Below are 19,549 nucleotides of genomic sequence, written 5' to 3'. Positions count from 1 at the left end.
TGCTGCAAGTTGCCAGGAAGTCTTCAGTTAACCATAGCTCCCCATTACTTGAAGCTATGGTTACCAGGTTTGGAACAAACCAGGATCTTAAAACCACGGTTTGAAGTTAGACCAACTTCTGGCTTGTTCCAAACCTAGTAACTGCAGTTGGGACTTAATGGTAATTGTGGTTAACTGAAGATTTCTGGAATTAGTCGCCGAATGCTGGGAAGGCAAGTTGTTGAATGGGCTGGCGTAAGGTTTGATTCTACCTTGCTCATTAATTAATTTTTATCTTGTTCATTGATCAGAACACACTCTGTGTTGTCCACAACTCTTGGAAGTTACCAGTATAAGCAAGCCTTAACAACTAGGTTGTTGTAATGATAATCCAATGTAAACCACTCTGAGCTCCTTGGAGAAAGGGCAGAGCACAATTGTAATAAATAAATGACACAAGTGGTCTCTACAGTAAACACTGTGCACATGCCAAGCAAATGCTTAATTGCTGATGGGAGTGGAGAACCTCTGCCAGTGCAAGAATCACAGCTTGTGTATTAAAAATGAACAGCGCCCAAATCTGTTGGGAAAACAGTCTTTCCAGCAATTTCCCTGCCCCTTGTTTGCTTTCAGCAGTAATTCTTCAGTTGTCACAATTTATTTCATACGCTGAGGAATCTCCCTTCAAAGTGGCCAAAAGAGGCGTGATTAGAGCTGACTTAACAATTATTTTAAAGGCACAAAACATTTAGGAAGCTTGTGAACTGGGAGCGTTGTTAAATTTGGGTGTACAAGCTGTGCTGCTGGACCACAACTCCCAACAACCCTTTAGCAACATGGCCCACGATAACAGGACAAAAGCCATTTCCTGCTACCATTTCCCCCTGCCCCAGTGTTTCCAAAAATATCCCACATTGGAATAATCTGGGTCTATGGGAATAATTTGGGTGATGCATGAAATTACAGTCATTTCTGGTCAAAAGAGAAAGCTGCTTTTCTCTTAATAGATTAATCTGGATCACAGCTGTCAAGCGTCCCTTATTTGGAGGGACAGTCCCTTATCCCAGCGCCGTGTCCCGCTGCTGTCCCTTATTGATGGATGTCCCTTAAATTTCCCGGGTTTCAAAGGAAGCAGCTCCTCTCCTTCCCTCCCTGCCGGCCAGGGAGGAGGGAGGCTCCAACTGTGTTACTTGGCTGCCCGCCCCGCCCCCCTCCAGCCTCCTCTCACCAGCCTCGGCCCCCGGGAACCCCTCCCCGCCGGGACTGGTGGGAGCCTCGGGCCCTTCCGCCACCATCCTCCTTGCGGCCGCCGAACTGAGCGTCTCTGCCTGGGGCCTCCCCTCTGCCCGTCACCGCCGCTCCTGCTAGGCCGGACTGCAGCTGTGCCGCCAAAGGACCCGAATGAGATGGGCAGCCTGGCATGGTCTATGAATTGATGAGGAGCCTTGAGAGGAGAGCGAGGGCAACCATAGAGAAAGCAGTTTAGAGAGAGGAGGAAGAGGAGGAGGCGGAGGCGCCGGCAGATGTTCCAAGGGCTACAAGGGAAGGACCGCAAGCGCTTCTCCCATAGATTTGTAGTGGTAGACTAGCATAGATGGTCTGATCTGCGGGTTTACTTCAGGCGCTATTTCCCCCCCCCTCCCGCCCCACCTGATGGAACTGAGAGCTGCAGATGGAGCACGAGAGAAAAGATACAGAACTGCAGAGGCATCTTCGTAGCTTGGACTTCGTTTTGTGCGAAAAGTAGTTGCTGCTTGTATTTATTTAATTGCAGTGTTTCATCGGCTGGTGTCTTGAGCAGCAACCTCTGGAAATGAAGGGCTAAAAACCGGCGCTGCTCTCCAAAATTATCTGGTCACTTTTAACTGGTTGACTAAAATCCCTTATTTTGGCTGCTGGTCCCTTATTTTCAAGGCTGCTGGTCCCTTATTTTAAAATCTGTAAGTTGACAGCTATGATCTGGATTTTACTTCCCCAGATGTCAGAACTGAAATTAAACAAAAACTTTGTAAATAAAAAAAGAAAGGGAAGCAGAATGAGGGGCAGTGCCAGTCAGTTTTAATATAATGAAGCCCTCAAATAGCATACTCAGCTATTAAAAACATTCTCAAGCAGAAAGCCCTTTGTGCCAAAGGCAAAATGATACTAAGAAGGCTAAGACCGAGAACACTAACAATATTTTAACACTGGCTGTGTGACTTAAGGCAGTTGAATGTGAGGTGCAGGTTGCTCCTGTACAAATGGTTGCCAAAGTAGAGCTGGAAAACATGACTTCACCACAGCAATACCCTTGGTACAGACGGGGAACAACCGAGCTGCATGTCCCAATATCCGTCGGTCTGGCGCCACTATTTTAAAAAGCTATTTGTAGAACTATTTGCATCCATATATTTCTATCGTTATTTTTGGTCTTCTAGATGTAGACTTTCTCTTCCTCCCCTCTCCCCCTTTTTTTCTGGTAGCAGTGCAAGGAAAAAAATGTGTGTGTGTGTGTGTGTGGCCCGCCAAAGTAATGGAAATGGAAATGGCACTGCCGACTCGTTTTAACAATTCGTTTTCAATCGTCCAGAGCTCTGATCCTTTCCAAGTATATGAGTAAGAAATGGGTTTGTACGAACACTTGCTGACTTTGATTAAGCACGACGCACAGCGCTGGCCTATCCCAACAGTTGGCAACTAGACATTTTCTGTGTGCTTGTGTGATGTTTGAGGATGAGGGGAGACAGGCCAAGTCCTTTGCTCAGGTCCCCAGGGCTCTATCTAGGTTCCAAGGCCTACCCCTACTATGCCTCCATCACTTCCTGGTTGCCCTGGTAACAGAGGCAGCCTTTGGCAATCTCCTGTTTGGAGGATGGGGTGGGGGTGGGAATCAATGAAGTCCTGCCTGGTTAACGGCCGGCTCACTCAGGCCCCATGTATCAATGGCTGCTAAACCTGATGCATATGTTCTACCTCGACTGTCAGAGGCAGTAAGTTTCTGAATAATTACAGGAGGGGGGGGAGAGTGTTATTGTGCCCTGCTTGCAGTATCTGGTTGATCACTGGGGGTCTGGCTGGTCACTGTGAGAACAGGATACAGACCAGATTGGCTTCCTCATATACTCTCCAATCTTTCCCCCATGAAAATAGGGGCATCCTATTCCATTAGCAGCAGCAGCTTCTTCTTCTTCTTCTTCTTCTTCTTCTTCTTCTTCTTCTTCTTCTTCTTCTTCTTCTTCCCCTGCCCATCTGTCTGGTTTGCCCCAGCCAGTCTTGCCGGCATCCACCATATATAAATACACAATAAAACACTAAACATTAAAAAAACACCCTATATAGATGTCTTCTAAAGGCTGAATAGTTACTTATTTCCTTGGCTCTCCACAGGCCCTCATCATAGTGGAAGTCTTCTTCCAGCTGGGAGGGGAGGGAGGGGTCCGCCTTGGGTGTCAGGTCGGAGACCCTGACTCTTCTGCGGAAGAGGAGACAAGCAGGGGTCTCAAGTCTCCAGCTCCATGATTTGATCTGGGGTCTCTCCTGGGGTTCAATGTTTGAACAGGGGAAGGAAGAAGGCATGTATTTCTCCTGTCACATCACCGATGGATGAACACTTTGAGGACCATGTGTATTTTGCTGTCTGCTTCTATGGCATTTTTGCGTTTTAAATCTCTGGAGGCTCTTTTCAGGCTCTTTGGGAAAAGCAGTTAATAAATGTAATTAATCATAGTAAGGATGATGGGCTCAAGGTTCTTTGCTCCACTTTCCACATAGGACAGCAAGTGGCTCATTCTGGCTACTCCTGATCAGGGCCAGGAAAACCCCCTGGCCAGTCACCCAGTGTTATAATGCTGAATTACCCTGATGTTTTCTACATCAAGTCTGCCCAAACCTGGTGTGCTCCAGATGTTGCTACAGGACTCCAACTCCCCTCCTCTCCCTCTCCCTGCCCCACGGACCTGCTGTCTGGAGCTGATGGGACTTGGGAAACTAATTCAAGACCCTGGAAATGTAGCTGAGGAAGAAATCACCCAAGGGTGCAAAGTGGGAGCCCTGGTGTGTGTATTGTAGGGTTGAGTGAAAAATGACCTCCCAGAATTCCTCATCCTATTTGTGGGTGGTGAAATTGGGGGTGGGGGGGGAGTATTCTCCTGGATATTTGGGATGGGGGGGAATGGTAATTTTGTTTGAGTTTGGATGGTGACAAAAAAAGGAACCTCAAAAAATTCATCAGAAAACTCGCTGGGAAAGTTGCTGGCTCATGTAACACCCAGCATGGGATTTAAAAAGGTCAAATAACCAAGGTCCTTGGTCCAAGGAGCATCTTTAAAAACTGGGCATGTGGTGGGGGCACGAATCTTCAGGATGTCTCCCTATTTCCCATGACTTTACCTTCTGAGCAACCAGGAGCACTTTATGCAACAAGTCTGGAAAACCAGAAAGGTCCAGAAAGTTGGTCAATCCATCTGAACCGCTTTCAACACAAGAACAGAAGAATGGCTGCTTTCTGGCTGCTAACTGCTCCAACTGACTGGGCTTTCAGCTTTCAAGAAACTCACCTGGCCTCCTAGGAAACAAAACATTCCCCAGGATTCCACAGCTGGTTGTGAGGTCAGAGTCTGGCCAAGGACTGGAGCCAATGGGCTCTGGGCTCCAGGAACACTCTCTCTGCCAGGCCCATGGCACCTGGGCAACTTCAGGCAGCTGCCAAGCGTCTAGCCTATCCCTGCATTGACCCACAAGCAGAAGGCTCAGCCAGCTGGATCTAGGCTCCGAGTTCCCCCAATCCTTCCAACTTTGCACCCCACTGGAGAATCGAAGGAAATAAGGCAGGCCATGACTGTGGTCCAATATCTGGCACCTCCTTTAAACCCACCTGTTTGCCCAGGAGTTGGTTGGCTCGTGGTCCATCAATTGGTCATGATGTATCATATGTTCCAGTGGGTTGAACGTTCTTTTAAAGTTTTTTTGCCCCCCCTTAATTGTATAGTGGTACCTCGGGTTACAGATGCTTCAGGTTACAGACTCCACTAACCCAGAAATAGTACCTCGGTTTAAGAACTTTGCTTCAGGATGAGAACAGAAATCATGCTTATTTGTGGGTGCGGCTTATATTCGGGCCAATACGGTAATAAGACTAATACTTTTTGTCTCCTTACTTGCATCTTGTTGGCCACAAACCACAGGCATATTCTGCAACTGGGAGTCCTTGCAGAACTCTCAAGATGGGTATAAGAATGGGCAGTATCCATTACTGCAGTTCGTTGCCATCTGGACAAACCAGAGCCTCAAAAAGCATGAATGGGGGGGGGGGACGGGACACTGAGCAGACAGAGGAGGATAGCTGGGAAGCTGAGTTCCTGAGAAACAAAACAGCTGGCTGTGAAGCCAATACTTATAAGATCTTCTGCAGCTCTAGGGGCTGTTAAACAACGTGGTTAGCCACAGATTGTCTTATGGAAACAAGTTTGTGTGTGTGTGTGAGAGTCTGAGAGAGAGACAGAGAGAGATTCTAGTGGATGGGATTGGAAAGGAACAGGGTACATAAGGGCGACATGCCTAATAAAAATACATGCTCCACGATTAATGTTCTGTTGCTTTTTACTAGTAACATATTTCCCCTTTTCTTTAAAATACTCTCCAAGACTTCAGATGAACTTTTCAGCACAGCATTATGGGAAGGGAAAGAAGGTGGTGGTAGTAGTTTTGGTACTTATTTTTCTCCTTACCTTTTACTGGACATTGCAATGTAACGCTCGCTCCTGTTCTTGCCAGAATTGTACCTCCAACAGTTGCAGAAAAGTTCCGAAGCTCAAAATTTGTGATGTTTGTTACAGAAAACAGTATGGTGGGAGCCTCTGCAAAGGACAGAACAGGGTGAGGGGAGCGAGAAGAAACAATCATTAACTAGTCTGAGAATTCGGACTCTTAAGTCACACTCAGGTGTGACCAAGAAACAATGTAATAAGGGTGGGGCTATGCAGTTGGGAGCTCTACACTGGTGGGAGTTGGGGACGCAGGTGGCGAGGGGACATGGGTGGCGCTGTGGTCTAAACCACAGAGCCTAGGGCTTGCCAATCAGAAGGTCAGCAGTTCAAATCCCCGCGACAGGGTGAGCTCCCGTTGTTCGGTCCCAGCTCCTGCCAACCTAGCAGTTTGAAGGCATGTCAAAGTGAAAGTAGATAAATAGATACCGCTCCGGTGGGAAGGTAAACGGTGTTTCCGTGCGCTGCTCTGGTTCTCCAGAAGCGGCTTAGTCATGCTGGCCACATGACCCGGAAGCTGTCTGCAGACAAACGCCAGCTCCCTTGGCCTATAGAGCGAGATGAGCGCCGCGACTGGACCTAACAGTCAGGGGTACCTTTACCTTTCCCTTTATGCAGATGGGAGCTGTACACTGGTGGGAGTTGCCCATGTCTTACTTTGCTCTTCCCCATTACTACCAATTCTTCATTACCCCTTACCTGTTAGTCCCCATCAGTTACCTCTCCAAGTGTTTACCTATCCAAGTAAACTCCACTTACCTGTTCTGGCCCCCTGTGAGCTATTTTTTTACATCATTCAATTTATGTATCATTTCACATGGCCAGAAGAGTTCCAAAACAATTAACAGGGACAATGACATGCAAATATATTGTGGAAAAACATTAAAATAAAAGAAACATATGGAAAGTTTAAAAATGTTTTTATGTATTCTAAATGCTTTGAAATGTTTTGAATTGGATTTTAAAATGTTTTGAAACACTTTAAACATGTTTTGTTTTGTTTTTTAAATTGAATTGTTTTTAACCTTCTGATGTTTGTTGCTCAGGGCTCTGTTGGAAGGAAGGGCAGGATATATATGGCATACATCCACCCAAATCACCAACAACATAAAAAATGCCCATATAAATCACCAAAAATCAATGACCAAAAACGTCAGACCATTAGTTCTGTTCAAATGTCCAAGAGAATAAAAACATCTTCAACCAGCCTTTTGCATGAAAAACAACAACAAATAAACAAATGTTGTTTGGGAGGGGAAACAGAAAAAGAAATGGGACAATTGTTCATGGTAAAGAAAGTGGGAAAGCAATTAGATTAAATGCTACCTGAATAAAACAGAGCAGAAGATTCTGTGTCAGAACCAAAGTCATTCTCCACCATGCAGCGATACACACCCATTTCTTTCCTGGTGGGGTTCAAAATTTGGATTTTCCCACTGTCTTCCAAAACAACTCTGCAGAAGGTTTAAGGAGTAGACAAGATTTAACTAGAGACGAGCAAAATTCATTTCATTCAACACTGGCGTGCTTTGCATTTCATACTAAGCCAAATTCCCAGGTCATTCTGCTGCTGCACCCAAGGTGTATTCTATAGTTTATACCTAGCTCATGGTTTGCCCAGGTCATTAGCAGGGGCATCAGAGAATTCCAACGAACACCCATATTGCTGAGGTTCACTTATTTCTCCAAGCATCAAAATGGAAATTAATCCAGTTGTGGTTGTTTTCTGTCTGCAACTAATATGAAATTGAACACGGGGTGGGATAATGTAATAACAACGTAACTTACGTTGTTAGTTGCATGTAAGTTATGTAATTTTACTGCAGCGGGCAGTGAGATGAGCGACATAGTTTTGGGTGGAAGATGAACTGCAGTAGAATAGAAACAGCGCTGGATGAAATAAAGGGACGGCAGAATGGAAAACGATGCCTCTTTACATCCTTAAGTCACTGGAGAACAACAGTGGGGCAAGTCTGCATTGTGGGCTTCCCATAGGCATCTAGTTGCCTACTGTGGGAAACAGGATGCTGAGCTAAATAGGCCTTTGGCATGATCCAGAAAGTATGAAACAGACCAGTATCAAGCTCAAGGAGAACACATGCTTTGCCTACAGTTAAATCTTCCTGGGCTTCTCTTTTCTAACTCTACAGCAGCCAAAAAGCACCAACTAGGTTTTCATTTCTTCACAATTCTGAGGTTCATGAATATCATACTCTGTTGAGTAAAAAACAGGTCAAATTAATCTCCCATTCTCACTATATTTAGCCATGTGCCATTAACACAGCTGGGTTTGCAGTGGACTCTAATTTTGAAAATGTCGATGGCTACCTTCTTAACAGACTCTGATGCCCAAAATGAATGCTAATGCAGTAAAATGAGTAAGGGGGAGGGATTTTCACAGCTGATTCCTTTTTTATACTGTAATTATTTGACAGTGATATCACATGACTCACTGAGAAAAACCACAAAAAGCATGGATTCCCTTTTACTTACTTCTCAAAGGACTTTAACTCCATTCCATCTTTCGTCCATGTATACTTAGGGTTGCTAACACCAACAGTTTCACAAAGCAAATGTATAGCGTGGGTGTCCTTTGTCAAAAAGACCCTACTCCCAATATGTACGGTTTCCGTTCTGTTCCAAAGAATCTTGGCCCCTTCTTTGTGCCTCACAATAACTGGAGCTTTTTGGCTCATCATCGATGCATTGCCTTGGGGTTTTGTGCTGAGATTATCAGGCACGTCTGCAGATTTGCCAGGTTTCCTGGAAGGCGGCTTCTTGCCTTGAGGCTCCTTCTGTATATCAGAAGCAGAATGCGGTGGTTTGGACAACTCGGCAATCAACTGGTAGACGAGCTGGGAAGCCAATTCGTCATTGACCTCTCCAGCCTCGACAAGGTGACTCAAATTCTTTATCAGCTCCTCGAAATGTACTGTATCCATACTGTAGGCACCGGGGAGAACCACTGCCTCCAGCCGCTTATTTTTGAATTCACGAGAGCCACGTTCTCCCGCTGAATTTCTCGTGTGTGTTTCCAGGTGTCGCAGAAAAGGCTGGTCGTTCACCTGCCCATCGCCCAGATACTGCTCGCTCTTCTGGCTCCACAGTTGCCACATCTGACTCATTTTGTGCCACTTTGCTCCAAAGCTGTTGGCCTCGTTGCGCTCTGTGCTGCTACTCTCACCGGTGTGCTTACCAAAAGCGGGCGGTTCTATCAGCTTGTTGTCTGTGCCGATGAGCTTAAGGACAAACGTCTCCTGCGCTGAGCCTGCAATACACTTGTACACTCCGATATCCGAAGCCTCAAGACTGTTGACCTTGAGGGATCCCGATTTAGTGACGCCAAGTCGCTTAGAGATCTGGAGGTGCTGCCCGTCTTTCTCCCATTGGATAAGCGACTTTTGGAACCTCCGGACGGGGCACTTAATGACAACAGATGTTTTCGGAAGCAGGTAAGCTCGGCTTCCGATGGTAAAATTTATGCGCTTCTCTTGCCTCGTTTGTATGTAGACTCTGTGGATGCTGAGGATCTGTGGTCCAAGGGAAGCAAATTTCCCAAAAAGTTTAGGTTTCATCTCTGAAATGATAAAGTCATAGTGGGGGTGGGTTGAGGTGGGGTGACACATTTGACCAGTTTCTTTCCCATCAATGTTTGTTTCATTTCTGCAAACCTCATTTACCCAGAAGTGCTTCCAGTCATTGTTTGTTTCAACAGAATATTGAACTTGGTAGATCGATATCCTAATCCCCAGCAAACTCACCATATTTTCCCATGTATAAGACGAGGTTTCCCCCCAAATTCTTAAAGTTTAAAATTGGGGGTAGTCTTAGACACGGAACGTTGCAATTAAATACAGTGGTACCTCGGGTTACAGACGCTTCAGGTTACATACTCCGCCAACCCAGAAATAGTACCTCGGGCTAAGAACTTTGCTTCAGGATGAGAACAGAAATCATGCTCCAGTGGTGTGGCAGCAGCAGGAGGCCCCATTAGCTAAAGTGGTGCTTCAAGTTAAGAACAGTTTCAGGTTAAGAACGGACCCCCAGAATGAATTAAGTTCTTAACCTGAGGTACCACTGTATACAAATAAATACTGTACATGCTGCCATACATGCTCTGGCTGTTGCAGCTCCTTGCAGGGGAGGGGCGCACTGAGGGGCTTCCAGAGTCTGCCTGTCCCCTCCCATTCAGCCGCCCTACAGCTGGGGGGGGGGGGAGCGCAGAGCCTGCACACGCCCAAGGGGCAGAGTGCAGTTCGCTCCCCTGGTTGTTTGAGAGTGGAGGAGAAAAAAATCAATTTGACTTCTGCAGTTCCCGGCCGTCGGGGACACGCTCTCATTCATGCTCTCCCTCATGCTCAGCTGCCTGGCTCCGCCGCTACTCCAGTTGGCCAAGGGGATCGAAGTCATCTCCCCCCTCCATGCCTTGCCCAGGAGAGAAACTGCACACCTTGCACACCTCCTGGGCAACGGTGCGCCACTCGCCCATGACTCCCGAGCCTCCCCCAATCTCCTGCCCCCTTCCCCCTTCGTTTTGACAGATTGGGGGAGGCAGCAAACCCTACGTTTCGGTAGAGTGCACTGGGGCTAGGGTTGCCACCCGTCCCTAGAAAAACGTGAGGGGTGGGAAGATAATTCTTCTAGCTGTAGGGTGGTTGAGTGGGAGGGGGCAGTCAGACTATGGAGGCCCCACTGTGTGCCCCTCCCCTCCCCTCCCCTGCAAGGAGCTCAGTGATAGCATCCAGGGCGAGCTGACAGGAGCAGCTGCCAATACACAGCTTGCCTCACTGTTTGACGTTTAAAATATTTATTTCTTAATTTTGGGCTCAAAAAATAGGGGTCGCCTTATACACGGGGGCGTCTTATAGATGGAAAAATATGGTACTTAGAATCAAGTCTCACTAATTACTTCTAAGTGAGTATTGCACCATAAGACTCAAATATCAGTTCACATCTGGACTATCTGAAGATCTTAGTATATTCATCTGTGATTTGGGTAAAAAACAGTAACATGTGTAGGAAGCTAGCTTTCTCCATACAGGGAGTTTTAAAATAGCAGCAACAGCATGGAAGCACATTAGGAAACACTGTGCCCCCAAATGCCTTCTGAACTGAGAATTTCCCCTTTCCCCTCTATTTCATAAAGCCGTCGGTGTGTTCAGTGACATCAGTAGCTATTAAATACTTGCCTTCATCTCAGACCTATTTGCATGCTCAGCAACCAACACAACTCAGACCAAGTTTTCCATGCTTAACAGACTTGGAAATAAAGGACCTAATATGAACATGGGCATGCAGTGATGAGTAATAACCAGCACAGTTACCTGCCAGAAATGAAAGTGGGGGACAGTTCAGAATGTGGGAAGCTAGAGATGAAAATGAGCACTCTGACAGAGAGACAGAGAGGGAAGCAAGGAGCCAAAGGTAGGCAAAGCAATCTGGGAAAGGAAACTGGGAGTCACTTTCCCTCATCCACTCATCTGCTATATACTTTTATTGCCACATTTCCACATGCATTCCCACTACTGACTGGGAATTTCTCTAGTGAATTAATGTCTTGGCTGGTCAGTTATGGCCAATGAGGACAGCAGCTGATTTAAGACCTGTGTATTTATCAAGCCGCAGTCAGCTGTTTCATTTCTGCACAAGAAATAAATTGCCTCGGGTTCTGAGTTTATTGAAAGAAGTGCACTTTATCATAATAACGATGCAGTTCAAAATATTTGTCTCAATGGAAATGCTCCAGCATTTAAGTTGTCCCCATTTCCAAAAGTCCAGAATGCATGGAGAGCAAGTGTGACTTAAAAATTAAAACATGTTTTAGCTGTTCTGGGCTTACTCCAAACTATTCCAAACCAAGTATCAATGTGATACATAGCTATGAATATGCATGAAAGCATCTAAACGGCAAAGCTGCTCGGTCATTCTCCTCCCACCCTTCATCCCTTTATTTTATGGGCTGGATTTCTTCTCTTTGGCAAAGCAGGGCCATGTCAGTCGGTAGGCCTACTGCATTTGCACAGGTGGCTTGTATGAGAGAAAGAAAAACACATTCCATTTGGGAAGCAGAAGGACAGGTATTAGGTCTATATTCTGTGTTGGCAGGTGCGTTGTAACGCCCCATAAAACAACCACTTCTCAACATCTTTGGAAGAGGCTGTGCTTTGCTCCTCGCTGCCATCAGAGGTGTGGTTGGCAGTGATGGGGAACACAGAAAATCTCAGTTGTAACTCCAGAGTTGTAGAACAAGATAGCTTGACACCAGATAAGTACCGTATTTTTCACTCTATAAGACGCACCAGACCGTAAGATGCACCTAGTTTTTGGAGGAGGAAAACAAGAAAAAAAATATTCTGAATCTCAGAAGCCAGAACAACAAGAGGGATTGCTGCGCAGTGAAAGCAGCGATCCCTCTTGCTGTTCTGGCTTCTGGGATAGCTGCGCAGCCTGCATTCGCTCCATAAGACGCACACACATTTCCCTCTACTTTTAAGGAGGGAAAAAGTGAGTCTTATAGAGCAAAAAATACGGTAGTTTTGTCCAGCTCACCCTGCAGAACTTCCATGGGCTCGGGCAAAAAGGCCTTTTCTCCATCAGAGTGTATTTTCTCTCTTTTTTCCAGTTATATTTCATTAAATTTTTAAAAAATTCACCTATACATTCCAAAACACAACATTTTTTCTTTCGTTTTGTCAACTTCCCACCCTGTTTTCCCGGGTGTTTTTTAATTGCTCCCCCTTGCTACACCCTGTCTTCTCTGTCTTAAAACCACAATACACAATACCTCTAATTTCTTCTGTGGCTCATAGTTTAAATTCTGCTCACGAACTCATCATACTATAATACTTCTGTAAATAGTCCGAAAAAGGCTTCCATTCTTCCACAAAACACTCACATTAAGTTCTCTTATTTTTGCTGTTAACTTTGCCAATTCCACAAAGTGCATTTTTTCCCTTTAAAGTGGAAGAAGTGCAGCAACTGCGCTCTGTATAGGGACGGGCGAACAGATCGATTCCGGTTCCCCATTTTCTAAACTTAAATTTACTTCTTCACATCTGCACATCAGCTTGTGATTATTATTATTTTTTTAAAAAAGATGTCCTTGTGAAAATTCACCAGCATTTTAGTGCAGATTTCCCCTAATATACGTATCTTTGTAAAGCAGTTTCCCCCCTAATATAACACATTTTTGTATTTTACTTTTGTTAATGCATAATATCTCCTCTACCCTAGTGTATGCCTCATTGTATATATTACTTGGCTAGATAAGTGCATTGCCAAGATTTGGAGAAGTGCAAATTCTGAGGAATAGCTGTGTTTCAGTTTTCGTGTATGGTTTGTGAATTGGGTGTGCTGGCCTTTAAATTTGAACTGAATCCATTTCTCCCCCTTTCCCTAACTCTGGATCAAGACCAGGCACTTGGGAGCTTTTTTGTTTTGTCTTTAATGCTCTTCCACTGAGCTATGGCCCTTCCTTTCTCCTAGAGGTCCTTGTGTCCACTAAGCTATAACAGTGGGACATGGGTGGCACTGTGGATTAAACCACAGAGCCTAGGACTTGCCGATCAGAAGGTCGGCGGTTCGTATCCCCATGACGGGGTGAGCTCCCATTGCTCGGTCCCTGCTCCTGCCAACCTAGCAGTTCAAAAGCACGTCAAAGTGCAAATAGATAAATAGGTACCACTCCTGCAGGAAGGTAAACGGTGTTTCCGTGCGCTGCTCTGGTTCGCCAGAAGCGGTTTAGTCATGCTGGCCACATGACCTGGAAGCTGTATGCCGGCTCCCTCGGCCAATAAAGCGAGATGAGCGCCGCAACCCCAGAGTCGGCCACGACTGCACTTAATGGTCAGGGGTCCCTTTACCCTTTAATATAACTGTGATTTGAGACTTATTGTTCCCTCTGGCTCATCATTATCTACTTGCAGCACCTCTCCAGGGTTTCAGACAAGGTTCTCTCCAAGCCCTACCTGGAGACGCCAGGGATTGAACCTGGGACTTCCTGCATGCCAGGCAGATGCTCTACCACTGAGCTATGGCCTTCCTTTCCCCTAGAGGTCTTTGTGTCCACTAAGCTACAGGCATTTTGACAGGATGTTAAGACTGTTTTACTCCACCAGGCCTTTGGCCTCGATTGGTTGGTTGTCCGCTCTTCAGGGTTTTTTTTTTAAAAAACAACAACACATGACTGAGCGATTTCCATCTGGTTTTGCTCGTTCTTATTCTATTTTATTGTTTCAGTGCTGTCCTTTTACCTGTTTTTAACTTTGCGAAACACTCTGAAAGCTAACAGCCAGGAAAAATATATGCAAATCAATAGGCAAATCACTGGGGTTTTGCAGAGGAATGAATTAATACAGTACAATGGCATGTAGCAATGATGTCATGGGACAGATCCTTGGCACACCAGATCAGTAACTCTGCTGAATTTTACAGAGCTATAACTCAGGACCGGTCTGACTAGGTAAGCAACTCAAGTGGTTTTAAAGACTGGTTTTAAAAGACATTGTTATTTTATTTAAATACCCCAGCCCTTGGCCAAAGAGCTCAAGGTGCGATTTGTCCTTCATCCTTACAAACAGGTAGGTTAGGCTAAGGAACAGCAACTTGTCCAAAGTCATTCTGGCTGAGCGAGCATCGTAAAAAAAGATTTTCTCTGTGCCATCTGCACTACAACATTTAAAGCAGTATCGTACCACTTAAAACAGCTGTGGCTGCACCCCAAAGAATTCTGAGAGCTGTAGTTTGTTAAGGGTGCTGAAAGTTGTTAGGAGACCCCTCTTCCCCCGTGCAAAGTTACAATTCCCAGAGTGGTTTAACAACCAATCCCTCTTCCCAGGGAACTCTGGAAATTGTACCACCAGGCTGCATCCGTTGGCTCACTGCCCACTAGCACAAGGATGAGTTAGCTTTAATATTCCGCCACAGGGGAATCCAACACAGGCACAACAAGATCTAGCAGGATATCATAGTGAAGATTGAGCAATCTATTGTGCAACAAAGTCACCAGCAGCGTGCTTATGCATTGTTTTGCACAGCGTTTCATTGGTGAAACATCTTTTCAGGGATGCAAGCATACAGTTAAGTAGTTTTAACTTAGTGCTCCATTGGATACAACCTCCTTCAGTGTCTGCTGTATTGTTTTTCGTTTTGTTGAAAATTTTAAATTGCTTTAATTGACTGTTTTATCATGTTTGTTAGACACTATGGGCTCCAGTAGGAGGAAACTTGGGATACAAGCATCAAGAATGAATGGAAGAATGAATGGATAAATGATAGACAGACAGGTATTACATTTATATTCCACCTTTTATCTAAGGATCTCAAGGTGGTATCCCCACAACAATGCTGTGAGGTAGATTAAGCTGAGAAGCAGGGAAGAAGAAGAAGAGTTTGGATTTGATATCCTGCTTTATCACTACCCGAAGGAGTCTCAAAGCAGCTAACATTCTCCTTTCCCTTCCTCCCCCACAACAAACACTCTGTGAGGTGAGTGGGGCTGAGAGACTTAGGAGAAGTGTGACTGGCCCAAGGTCACCCAGCAGCTGCATGTGGAGGAGCGGAGACGCGAACCCGGTTCCCCAGATTACGAGTCCACCGCTCTTAACCACTACACCACACTGGCTCTCTGGGCCAAAGGCCAGCCAGTGAGTTTCATGGCCAAGTGGGGATTTGAACTCTGGCCTTCCAGGCCCTAGTCTGACACTCTAACCACTACACCACACTGTCTCTCCATTCACAGCCTAATTCCAGAGCTGAGCCACACAACCAGCAGAGTCATGCAGTCTACCTCTTACTGGTGAGATGTCACATTCCAATAAGAGCTTGCCCACATGATTCTGCTGGTTGTGCAGCATGGTTCTGAGATAGAGATGAACATAAACCCTTGCCATAAGCAGCTCAAGAAACTGAATTAAGATAATGTTTTCCCAAAGCTTCCTTCTTTTAACAAGACATGTTTCGAGCCACCCTCATTTCTGTTTCTCCATATTACTTCCCTTCTTTCAATAGCAGGAGCTAACCAGGTTTCTTTAGCGTTATTCTCCACCAAGCAATGTGCAGGCTGGACACACTGCCACGCAAATATCCACAATTAATTAAATTCAGAGAGATATGCAGCTCGAAAATATTTTATTAAATGCCGCGCCAAGGACATTCCTTCAAGTCCGTGGAGCTTTATTTAAAGTGGTGTTTTGTACCTCAGGATCTTGGCATGTTAACTGGCAATGAAGTCCAAGAAAAGAAGTTTCATATTATGTATGAACCAATAATTACGCTAGCTCCTATTTTGTTTGGTGCCTTGTTTTTAATGCGGAGTTACGGCATGTAGCCAAGCAGGCACAGAAGGCAATTAAACTCAAGGAGATGCCTGCACTGGGGCCCCACACCTGATCCAAGGAAACTGTCTTCAACCTGTCTCTTAATTCAGGTCTCCAGGCAGTGAGTACCGAAGCAGCTGCACAAGGCCTCTGAACCGTGATTGGTTCAAAGAAAACCCTCCCTCCTCCCCATATACTGTAAGGGGCTCTGAGAGGCCATATAGTTAAACCCTCTGCTTAAATTCTGTGGGTTGAAGCCAATGTAGCGCTAAGTTAAAGTCACTTAGCAGCCTGCTTGTTTTGCTGGCAAGATATGTTGTGCCGGAGGAGTATTGTTGCACAAGAGCAGGTTGCTGGCGACTTCGTTGCACAATATTACCATGTGTAACGAGTTTCTGCTGGCACAGCTAGTGCATTAGGTTCCTCTGTTGCACAACATTAAAATTCACCTGTCCGATGGTGCAAGAGCCCTTGCATTTGCAGACAGAGAATGCTGGACAGAGCCCTGTAACTTTATTCCTGCCCACTCACCCCACTGCAATTTTCACCAATCAAACAGGTCAGCCCACGCCAAGCAAACTACGGCACAAGCAGAGAGCAGATTGCTGTAAAATGCTTCGTGTCTTTATGTATGTATGCATAATTTTTTTTAAAGAACACATCTAAAATGTACAGTGTGTATGCATTGTGCAGGTACACTCTTCATATTAATACAAGAGTCCTATTGCACCACACCTGGGGTGGCAATCTATTTCCAACAGTGGTCAGTGAGGAGGATGCTGAGAAGCCTACAAGCACAGCGTGTAGGCAAGAACCCTCCCTCATGGCTGTTTTATTCCCAGTAACTGAAATTATTCTGAATATGGAGGTTCTATTGAGCAATCATCAAGGGATGCGGGTGGCGCTGTGGCTTAAACCACAGAGCCTAGGACTTGCCGATCAGAAGGTCGGCGGTTCGAATACCCGCAACGGGGTGAGCTCCCGTTGCTCGGTCCCTGCTCCTGCCAGCCTAGCAGTTTGAAAGCATGTCAAAGTGCAAGTAGATAAATAGGTACCGCTCTGGCGGGAAGGTAAACAGCGTTTCTGTGCACAGCTCTGGTTTACCAGAAGCGGCTTAGTCATGCTGGCCAGATGACCCGGAAGCTGTATGCCGGCTCCCTCGGCCAATAAAGCGAGATGAGCACCGCAACCCCAGAGTCAGTAACGACTGGACCTAATGGTCAGGGGTCCCCTTTACCTTTATTGAGCCATCATAGCTAGCAGCTGCTATGACTTTCTTTACGCTTTCTTTACAGCTCTTCAAGCAGGTGGCCACCACCACATCCTGCAGCACTGAGTTCCATCACTGAACGATGGCATTGTGTGAAAAAGCACTTCCTTTCACCTGGATTGGCTACAGCTGCCTGCTGAGTTCATACTTGGTGCCAAAGTACTTTTGAAACTACGGGAGCTCTCAAAAGGAGATGATGATATAGCATGGAGGAGATGGGGGAGTAAAAAACAAAAACCCCTCCTGATTTGGCCTGGATCCCGGAGCTTGTGTACAATATAGTTTTTGCCAAGTTCTCTCTAATATTAAGTCATTGACATTAAAGCCCTCTCACCTCCTTCTAAAAAACGAAAGGAATACATGGATTTAGTTTGGGGAATTATACATATACATATGCAAGGTAATGACACTTAAGGATTTTTTTCGCAAGCAGACACAGTGGCTGCAATTCTAAATGTGCTTATGCTGGCAGAGCCCCACTGACCTCAGCAGGGCTCTGCGGCTGCCAGAGCAAGCACATTCAAGACTGTAGCCGGGATCTGTTTGCACAAAAGACCAGTCAGATGCCTAATTTGTTATTATTTTACATGTACACTTACCACCCTTGCAGGCGCTTTCAAAAGCAACCGTACAAAGCAAAGTGCAGACACCCTTTTCAAGACTTCTGGCAGCAAGGGAAAGAAAGAAAGAAAGAAAGAAAGAAAGAAAGAAAGAAAGAAAGAAAAGCATCTTCTGTCTCCTATGCACACTGGAACACTCTAATTACAATGCTAAGGCTGCAATCCTATGCACACTTAATTGGGAATGCAGGCCTCAGGTCTGGGCAAATATATATAAGATTGGGCTACTCAGTAGAACAGCAGCCACGTTCTGCTGAGCCAGGCTTGGAAATTAACTTCAGGGGCTCGTAAAAGTCTCCAAATTCAGCTCAAGTGCAGATCTGAACTGGAGAACAATTACTAGCTTGCCCATCTCCAAAAACCTTTCTGAGTCCCCACCACCGCCTGCCATCCGAAACAGGAGCGTTACTAAGCCCTCGAAAGACATGTCACAAATTTGCACAAAATTTGCATGTGCTAATTTATGTGCATAAATGCTGTCTTTCAGAGGGCAAAGTAAAAAAAAAAGTTAACACTGATATCAAATTGACCAAAATCTGCTGCTACTGCATGACTGCAGCCAGATAACCTCAAATGCTGACTCACTGCAAACGGAAAATCAAATATAGAAAAGATATTTATGTGTGCAGACAATTTGGACTCCACGTAGGTATAGATGTGTTGCTGTCTGTGGACCTGTAAGTCAGCAAAAGCCTTCTAGGAAATAATTTATGAAATAAAAAAAATGTTTAAAATAACTTTTGTTAAAAAACTAGAGGCTTTTTCATTAGGTATAATAGAGGAAGAGATCCTGAAAGGAAAAAAGGTCCTATTTATGTATGCGACAACAGCAGCAAGAATGTTATATATGCCCAGGGTTGGAAGGAAGAAACAACCCCATTGAAAGAAGAATGGATATTGAAGCTGATGAACTATGCAGAAATGGCGAAATTGATTGGGAAGATTAGACATCAAGAAGACAAATTTTTTTAGAAATGATTGGATTAATTTTATAGAATATATGAAGGAGTATTGCAAACATTTAAAAACATTACACGGATTGGATTGGCACCTGTAATATAATTTGATAAAAGGTATTGAAAAAGGAGATTTTATAGATCAGATAAAAGTATTTGGTCACAGAAAAGAGAAGAAATAAATATTGGAAACTGCGGAAAGGGGGGGGGGACTGGGAGCTGGAAGAACCCCTATAAAGATAGTGAAATTGTTATGGATGAATGCAATTAATATTGTATGCAAAAAAAAAATTAAAATAAAATATATAGATATTGTCAGGGGTTCAGGAGCAGAAGCACAGGGAAGAGGGGAGATGGAGAGCGAAGGGGAAGAATCTGAGGGCAGCGTAGGAGAAGATGACAGTGGCCCGAGGGATTCCATGAGCCTCTCCAGCGAATCGGAAGATTCACAGAAGGGGGCGCCAGTGGCCAGGGGAAGGGGGTTCCCAAGGGGAACGCCCCAGGAGCAAGGGGGCAGCAGGGACTCCCAGAGCAGCAGTTGGAAATCAGGACCAGCTTCCCCACCAGAGCATAGTGGGGGGGGGGGGAAAGAGTCCCAGGTATCGGGGCCAGTGGATTCCCCACCAGGGAGAGAAGATAAGGCAGGGCTGACCACACCTCCATCGGA

At 45.4% G+C, this 19,549-nt stretch overlaps 1 protein-coding gene across 1 annotated transcript in view; it reads right to left on the bottom strand.

Annotated features, from left to right (window-relative positions):
* ADAMTSL3 (ADAMTS like 3) overlaps nt 1–19,549 on the bottom strand; it is a 283,673-nt gene that overhangs the window by 31,191 nt on the left and 232,933 nt on the right. Inside the window, exons 20-22 of the mRNA XM_079954170.1 lie at nt 8,214–9,297; nt 7,047–7,174; nt 5,685–5,813 (exon numbers count right to left, since the gene is read on the bottom strand). Of these exons, the coding sequence (XP_079810296.1) occupies nt 5,685–5,813; nt 7,047–7,174; nt 8,214–9,297 (1,341 nt within the window). The remainder of the gene's footprint in view (nt 1–5,684; nt 5,814–7,046; nt 7,175–8,213; nt 9,298–19,549) is intronic.

This window comes from Podarcis cretensis (assembly GCF_951804945.1).
Source record: "Podarcis cretensis genome assembly, chromosome: 14".
In the NCBI taxonomy this organism is placed as follows: Eukaryota; Metazoa; Chordata; class Lepidosauria; order Squamata; family Lacertidae; genus Podarcis; species Podarcis cretensis.
The sequence above is the reverse complement of the archived record's forward strand: the minus strand, read 5'-3'. Positions and strand labels throughout refer to the sequence as shown.